The sequence below is a fragment of the Pistacia vera genome, unplaced genomic scaffold, assembly GCF_008641045.1.
Source record: "Pistacia vera cultivar Batoury unplaced genomic scaffold, PisVer_v2 Contig320, whole genome shotgun sequence".
NCBI classification, from domain to species: Eukaryota; Viridiplantae; Streptophyta; class Magnoliopsida; order Sapindales; family Anacardiaceae; genus Pistacia; species Pistacia vera.
This window is the reverse complement of record NW_022196136.1, coordinates 298,155-306,445: the sequence shown is the minus strand read 5'-3', so window position 1 is coordinate 306,445 and position 8,291 is coordinate 298,155. Positions and strand designations below refer to the sequence as shown.

The window sequence follows — 8,291 nt, the reverse complement described above, 5'->3', positions numbered from 1 at the left end:
ATGAAATGGTGTTTGATTATTGACTCTCCCCTTGATTTCCATGGGGATTGCACTGTAGCGCGCAATTGCGAAGATTCACTCACTCTTATGTCTCCTGCTTTAGAAATCAAATCTTTGCACATAAATTTTAAACAACAACTGAAAGTAAGGGCTCAAGAATTTTATTTTATTTTCCTGAGATATAGTCTACTACCTTAGGAGCAACCCTAGGTGGCCGAGTGGTAATGAGACTCTTATTGTATTACTGAAAGTTTGATCATATTGTTGCTAATAAAGGTGGTCACTAGAGGTTATCTGTATTACTTTAGGGTTCTGAGATTAGTTAGATGTGCATAAGCTGGTCTGGACACCTTTCTACCAAGAAAAAAAAAAAAAAACCTAGTGAACTCAAATGTCTAGATTACACATAGAGGACACTGTTTGAAGTGTTTGAGGAACTTGAATATTGTATAATTCATGATTGCTCTAATTTCCCCATCATTGTTTGGCAAGTTGCTTTAAAATTTAAATCTTTGTGCTGATACTTCTTTGCCTCTAAATAGAGTCCGAAGGTTTTCTTCACTCCAGACCAAAATAAATCTCAAGGGAGTCCCTTTTTTCAAGAGAGTCCTGTTGATGCTAGTGAACTTTTTACAGACTTGAAGGAAAAGGTGAGAATCAAAGCTGACAAGTGGAACTATGGAGGAATGCCTTATCCCTTGTGTACACCTTTTTGGCTTATGTAAATTCAACCTTCTTAATCGAATTGGATTATCCACCGTTAACTTTTTTTTTTCTTTGCTTATGTTTAATAGTGGGATGCAGTTGAAAACAAGTCCACAGTAATTCTTTATGGAGGCGGGGCAATTGTTGCCGTTTGGCTATCCTCAACGATTGTTGGTGCCATCAATTCAATCCCATTGGTATGTGCTTTCTAAAATAAGGCATCCTTTTCTCTCGTTTATTTGGTATTCTTGACGATACTAATGTCCTTAAAAGTTTTCAACTGCTTTGTCATGATTTATTGTTTACATGTAAACCTGTTATCCTTTTTCTTCTCTTTCCCGAATATCAAGGAACCAATCTGAATTTCTTTTTTGGTTAATCTTACCAGCTTCCTAAGATCATGGAGCTAGTTGGGCTTGGTTATACTGGATGGTTTGTATACAGATATCTTCTATTCAAGGTAAGATTAAGAGATGGCCAAAACTCACATGCGTTTAGTTTCATGTTTTCTCGGGTGATTCTTAAAATCGATATCATGCTGATATACTGAATCCGCATTATGGGTTGTAGAAATGGGTTGTTACATTGAATTATACCGAATCCGCATTATGAAAAGGGAACATTTGTCTATTTAGATGTTTAAACCAAATATTTTCAACAGCACTGGAAATTTGTATATATTAGCTCTGAACTTGATGAAACAATACCCATTGCTTGGGAAAAGAGGTATGGCATGTGTTCGAAATCGCGTTTGGCTCAAACTTCACAGTTCTAGATATATTCCTTTCGGCTTGATGTGAATGAAATTAGAAAGATTAGTAATTTGTTTCATGCATTTAAGATTATTGAATTCTAACGACTTGAATTATTTCTTCAGTCTAGCAGAAAAGAACTGGCCACGGATATTGAAGCATTGAAGAAGAAGATTGCTGGAACTGAATAGATATCACATATGATCTGGTAGCAATTTATATTTGTTTCCGATCATAGTTTATTTTGGCCCTGCATAAGAGGCATTTGTATCCTGTAATGTAGAGTAGGCTCTGAATGGATATCTTTCATGGTTGTATGTCTCAATTTGTTCATGGAATAAAATGTGACAATTGGATGTGTATGGTTTCTGTGAATGCTTTTGTGGGTTGGATAGATATCAGGTACCTAAAATTTCAGGAATAACTGGTAATTCATCCAGCTCTGGCTATTCCTCAGTCATCAATCATAATACTAAATTTACCACATAAAAAAACATATTAAGTTATAATTATCTCAACAGTGGCAGTGCCTGACAAAAAATAAATCAAACAAATTCCATTCAGGATGCGTTTAATTAAGGGAATGTTGGATTACTGGGATCTTATATTACCTTTAAGATTACTGGAAATCTTTAGGAAAATGTGTTTGGTTGGTTGGTGGGTATGTTATATTAATATGTTTGGTTAGGGGAATAAATTGGTAGGTATGTTATTTAAATTACTAAATTACCCTCTTTTTAAATATTAATATAATATTATTTTTATTATTAATTTTTAAATAATTTTTTAACTCCCAATATTTCAGATTTAGCTAAAACACCCCACTTATATAAAACTTTAATTTATAACAAAATCACCCCCACCCCTGTCGCCACCTCAAACCTCCGTCGGAAGTCTCCGAAAGTCACCGTGAGTAGCTCACCGTAACCACAAGGCTCTAATATGGGTGTTTCTAGCCATATCAAGCCAGATCCTTGGCCATTATAGGCCAAATCTGGGTGAGATCTTGTTGATAATGGTCGAAGCCTCTCGGAGTCTCCCACGAATCTTGGTCATTTTTAGGGACTCCGATGACTTTCCAGCAGCGGTCCGTGGTGGTGGGTGGGTGACGGTGGTGGTCTGTAATTTGTTTTAAATATAATGGCATTATTGTCTAAAAACTTAATTAAACAAGGGTAAAATTGAAATAGTATATTAATGTAAATTTATTTTAAAACAGGGGCATTATTATCAAAAAAATTTATTAATAAGGGATAGATTTGTGATAAAAATAAAATTATCAAAGTAATCTAACAAGTTACAATACTTAAAAAAATGGAAGTAATCAGATTACCTCCAATATTACCAACAGTAACAATTATTGGTAATGCAAGATTACATATATCTTATATTACTTGACAACCAAACATGGTAATCAAGTAATATAAGATGACATAACCCCAATAATCTTCCATTACCTCCAACCCAAACGCCCCCTCAGTATAATCATATCTCGCAAATAGATATGACGATGAAAAATAAATGAAAATGAACTAAAAAATGAACTAGATAAAGATTCAAATTAAATGTTCATTTTAAATTAAAATTAAAAATAAATACTAATGATTTTCAATGTGCAAAATTACATTTACTTATTATATAATTTATATTGCAAGGTCAAGGTTTTTTTTTTTTAATAATTTGAAAATATACTAAATTTAAATTGTTTATTTAGTTTAATGGAAACAAGTATCTTGGAGAATTATGATCCTTGGAAGATGGATGGAAGGAAAGAACAAACTAATTTATTTAATTACACGCGACACTGGTTCTTGTGTTACTCAGGATGAAAGTAGTGTAAATCAGGATTCTCCTGCCTATCAATTCAAAACCAACACGCTATCAGGAGAGATTTTCACATTAATAACAAACAATCAAACTTCACACGCTTTCTGATAAGAATTTTATTTTATTTTTCCTGAGATGTAGTCTAGCTACCTTATGAGCAACCCTAGGTGGCCGAGTGGTAAATTGAGACTCTTAGTGTATTACTGAAGATTATTGATTTGCTAATAAAGGTATTCATTAGAGGATTATCCGGTAGTTAACTTTAGGGCTTAGGAATTAGTTAGATGCGCATAAGCTGGCTTGGACACCTTTGTCCCCAAGGAAAAAAAAAAAAAACCTAGTGAACTCAAATGTCTAGATTACACATAATGAGGACACTGTTTGAAGTGTTTGAGGAACTTGATATATTTATAATTCATGATTGAGCTAATTTCCCCATCATTGGTTTGAGCAAGTTGCTTTAAAATTTAAATCTTTGTGCTGATACTTCTTTGCCTCTAAAAAGTCCCGAAGGTTTCTTCACTCCAGACCAGAGCTTCTCAAAAGAGAGTCCTGTTGATGCTAGTGAACTTTTTACGGACTTGAAGGAAAAGGTGAGGATCAAGCTGACAAGTGGAACTATGGAGGAATGCCTTACCCTTGTGTACACCTTTTTGGCTTATGTAAATTCAACCTCCTTAATCGAATTGGATTATCCACTGTTAACTTTTTTTTTCTTTGCTTATGTTTAATAGTGGGATGCAGTTGAAAACAAGTCCACGTAATTCTTTATGGAGGCGGGGCAATTGTTGCCGTTTGGCTATCCTCAACGATTGTTGGTGCCATCAATTCAATCCCATTGTATGTCCATCGAAGCTTACTTGTGATTTTCATGTCGAACGATTTTCAAGAAGATACGAATCACCAAGATCCATCTTCTTTCAATTTCAGCTAGGCTGGAAAATAATTGATGACCAAAGCTAGCTTTCTTCTTCTTCTTTTATATAAACAAGAAATGGAGACCACACCCACGAAAAAGGATCCTTCCTCAATGAAAGTTTTGCACCAAAACAAGTGGAATTTAATATTGCATGCAACGCAAGAATCATCTATTAAAAGGCTTTGTTGAGAATAGGTAAACCAAAATCACCTTAGAAAAAAAGAAGAGATTGATAGGGAATCGGTCTGAATTCTTCAAAAGATAATTGGTTCGTCGTCGTGATGTTCTTGGCTTTTGTCTAAGAGTAAGTGGGTGAGTTGGAAAACCTAGCAATATTAATGAATGCAAGAATGTTATAGTAACAAGAATATTAAATTCATATTAGACTGGCAGCACCATTAGAAAAAGAAAAAAGAAAGAATCCTTTTGAGTTGGGTTATGGTGGTTTCCATATCTTTTAGTTTTGTATTTGTTATTGCTTTTGATTCCTCTTCAGTTGGGTTAGTTGGTTAGTGAGAAACAACTTGTTGTGACCCGACGGTGCCAACGAAGCCTTGGGACGGTATCTCCGCAAGTGAAGACACAAAACCTCCATAATTAGATTTCTTAATTTTAGCCATGCCATTTTGGTCAAAATCAAATCTTCTTTTTAATTTAATTAAAATCGTTACTCTCCATTCTAACCTATTTACTTATTTTTATATTATAAAAACACAACTTACAAATGAAACCATCATTTCTTCTTGTTGGGTAAAGGCTATTACGAGGTCGCCCCCTGACATTTGGAAAGTTATGCTTAACGTAAATTCTCCAATTACTCAGTCAACCTAAATGGAGAAAAGTCCGGCCCAATCTCACATCACTTGTTGCCAAAAACATTCATGTCCTGTTAAGTTGTCAGTTATATCAGTTTAATGAATTTTTTTTTTATATGATCGAGGATATTTTGACTAATTTTTTTAGATTTTAAAACTATTAGTCGGATAAGAATTCTAATGACTATTCTTATTAATAATTGGAGAAGAACTTGAATTCAAAATTTTTTTGAATAATACATCCAAAAGTTTCTATTGAATCACTCTACCACCAAAAAGTAATGTTTAATATGATTTGGTCTCTTATTAGTCTTCATTACACATGATTAATTAATTAATTGATTAGCATTAAAAGTTTAAAAAGAAATAATATTATACATTTTTTATGTGATGCTTATGTACTGATTGAAATGTTAATGACAAATCAGTTGAATAAGTAATCAGGGTCGTTTGGAATACTTCAAAATACCGCGTTTAAGAAATGGAAGGGAATCAGTTGATCCGATTGTGTATTGGGATTGTACAACAAATGACGATACGTTATAAAATATCCAATAATGTTATATTTATTTATGAACTTATTAACCGTCTTATTCATCTTTGTTAAAATTATATATGATATCTATATTATGCTTATGATATCTTTATTATACTTTGTATTTACAAAAGTTAATAAGATGGATAGTAAAATGGATAATGACATTATTGATGGCGATTACAAGACAGATGGCAAAATATAAACAAAATTAAACGACAAGTCGTTTGCACATGTAACAATACGTAGTGAACTCAACACAAAACGAATCTCTACTCGGTACCGCAGGCAATCCGGACTCTCTCTAGTAGCCTAAGCCACCTACTAGAGACCCCTCAAACGTGGATTACAGATAGAGAAGTAGCCAATCAAAATGACGAGATGATCCACGTGTCAAACAGAGGAATCGGTGTCCGAAATATAACAATAAAATATCCATAATTAAAACAAAAATATTATAAACCAGAAACAGAAAATCTAAAGTCAAGATAAGAGTATCACTCTCCTCAACAAATTATCAATCAAATGGCAGCGACGGCGTATGCGGCGGCCACTGCTGTGTTGACTCCACGTGTCTGCATCACCTCCACTGTCAAATCCCCTTGCTGCTCTGCTCTTCCTTATCTTCCTCCTCGTTTGTCTGTCTCATCTTTCTCTTCTTCCATTAAACAAGTTTCAGGTACAACACACATTTGTTAATATTGTTATGTTTACAAGCTTGCATTTTTGTTGCTTAGTGAAAGTTCAACTATGTATCAATGTTGGGTTACTTGCAGAAACAATACTGAAAAACTTATTAAGGGTGGTTTTGTGGTTGGTAATAGCAAAAAATTTAGTTGGAGAACAATAATTTAGGACTTGGAAGGTGGATGATAATGTTGTTTCAATTATATAGCTAATAATGAAATTGTTGTTTGATTATTGACTCTCCCCTTGTATTTCCATGGGGATTGCACTGTAGCGCGCGAATTGCGAAGATTCACTCACTTCTTATGTCTCCTGCTTTAGAAATCAAATCTTTGCACATAAATTTTAAACTAACAACTGAAAGTAAGGGCTCAAAAGAATTTTATTTTATTTTTCCTGAGATATAGTCTACCTACCTTATGAGCAACCCTAGGTGGCCGAGTGGTGAACTGAGACTCTTACGTGTATTACTGAACAGTTCTTGATTCATATTGGTTGCTAATAAAGGTGGTCACTAGAGGATTATCTGGTAGTTAACTTTAGGGTCTGAGGATTAGTTCAGATGTGCATAAGCTGGTCTGGACACCTTTCGTAATGCAAGAAAAAAAAAAAAAAAACCTAGTGAACTCAAATGTCTAGATTACACATAATGAGGACACTGTTTGAAGTGTTTGAGGAACTTGAATATTGTTATAATTCATGATTGAGCTAATTTCCCCATCATTGGTTTGAGCAAGTTGCTTTAAAATTATAAATCTTTGTGCTGATACTTCTTTGCCTCTCAAATAAGAGTCCCGAAGGTTTTCTTCACTCCAGACCAGAGCTTCTTCAGAAGAGAGTCCTGTTGATGCTAGTGAACTTTTTACAGACTTGAAGGAAAAGGTGAGAATCAAAGCTGACAAGTGGAACTATGGAGGAATGCCTTATCCCTTGTGTACACCTTTTTGGCTTATGTAAATTCAACCTTCTTAATCGAATTGGATTATCCACCGTTAACTTTTTTTTTTCTTTGCTTATGTTTAATAGTGGGATGCAGTTGAAAACAAGTCCACAGTAATTCTTTATGGAGGCGGGGCAATTGTTGCCGTTTGGCTATCCTCAACGATTGTTGGTGCCATCAATTCAATCCCATTGGTATGTGCTTTCTAAAATAAGGCATCCTTTTCTCTCGTTTATTTGGTATTCTTGACGATACTAATGTCCTTAAAAGTTTTCAACTGCTTTGTCATGATTTATTGTTTACATGTAAACCTGTTATCCTTTTTCTTCTCTTTCCCGAATATCAAGGAACCAATCTGAATTTCTTTTTTGGTTAATCTTACCAGCTTCCTAAGATCATGGAGCTAGTTGGGCTTGGTTATACTGGATGGTTTGTATACAGATACCTTCTCTTCAAGGTAAGATTAAGAGACAGCCAAAACTCACATGCGTTTAGTTTCATGTTTTCTCGGGTGATTCTTAAAATCAATATTATGCTGATATACTGAATCCGCATTATGGGTTGTAGAAATGGGTTGTTACATTGAATTATACCGAATCCGCATTATGAAAAGGGAACATTTGTCTATTTAGATGTTTAAACCAAATATTTTCAACAGCACTGGAAATTTGTATATATTAGCTCTGAACTTGATGAAACAATACCCATTGCTTGGGAAAAGAGGTATGGCATGTGTTCGAAATCGCGTTTGGCTCAAACTTCACAGTTCTAGATATATTCCTTTCGGCTTGATGTGAATGAAATTAGAAAGATTAGTAATTTGTTTCATGCATTTAAGATAATTGAATTCTAACGACTTGAATTATTTCTTCAGTCTAGCAGAAAAGAACTGGCCACGGATATTGAAGCATTGAAGAAGAAGATTGCTGGAACTGAATAGATATCACATATGATCTGGTAGCAATTTATATTTGTTTCCGATCATAGTTTATTTTGGCCCTGCATAAGAGGCATTTGTATCCTGTAATGTAGAGTAGGCTCTGAATGGATATCTTTCATGGTTGTATGTCTCAATTTGTTCATGGAATAAAATGTGACAATTGGATGTGTA

The 8,291-nt window shown here is 34.2% G+C and overlaps 2 protein-coding genes across 2 annotated transcripts; both read left to right on the top strand.

The window, feature by feature from the left end:
• On the top strand, positions 1-1,819 carry LOC116136995 (protein CURVATURE THYLAKOID 1A, chloroplastic-like). The gene is made up of 5 exons (XM_031422679.1): positions 1-144; positions 543-650; positions 795-902; positions 1,094-1,165; positions 1,583-1,819. The coding sequence occupies exons 1-5, from the start codon at positions 1-3 to the stop codon at positions 1,646-1,648; spliced, it is 498 nt and encodes a 165-aa protein (XP_031278539.1). The 3' UTR covers positions 1,649-1,819.
• Positions 1,820-6,054: 4,235 nt separating this feature from the next.
• Positions 6,055-8,291, top strand: LOC116136932 (protein CURVATURE THYLAKOID 1A, chloroplastic). Its single transcript, XM_031422610.1, has 5 exons — positions 6,055-6,232; positions 7,031-7,122; positions 7,267-7,374; positions 7,566-7,637; positions 8,055-8,291. The coding sequence occupies exons 1-5, from the start codon at positions 6,079-6,081 to the stop codon at positions 8,118-8,120; spliced, it is 492 nt and encodes a 163-aa protein (XP_031278470.1). The 5' UTR covers positions 6,055-6,078; the 3' UTR covers positions 8,121-8,291.

Bases quoted from the DNA above. Each gene is read 5' to 3' on its own strand.
- LOC116136995 (XM_031422679.1), top strand. From the start codon at position 1: ATGAAATGGTGTTTGATTATTGACTCTCCCCTTGATTTCCATGGGGAT. The intron at 903-1,093 runs GTATGTGCTTTC...TAATCTTACCAG, and splicing joins CCATCAATTCAATCCCATTG to CTTCCTAAGATCATGGAGCT. The intron at 1,166-1,582 runs GTAAGATTAAGA...TTATTTCTTCAG, and splicing joins ACAGATATCTTCTATTCAAG to TCTAGCAGAAAAGAACTGGC.
- LOC116136932 (XM_031422610.1), top strand. From the start codon at position 6,079: ATGGCAGCGACGGCGTATGCGGCGGCCACTGCTGTGTTGACTCCACGT. The intron at 6,233-7,030 runs GTACAACACACA...CTCTCAAATAAG, and splicing joins TTCCATTAAACAAGTTTCAG to AGTCCCGAAGGTTTTCTTCA. The intron at 7,375-7,565 runs GTATGTGCTTTC...TAATCTTACCAG, and splicing joins CCATCAATTCAATCCCATTG to CTTCCTAAGATCATGGAGCT.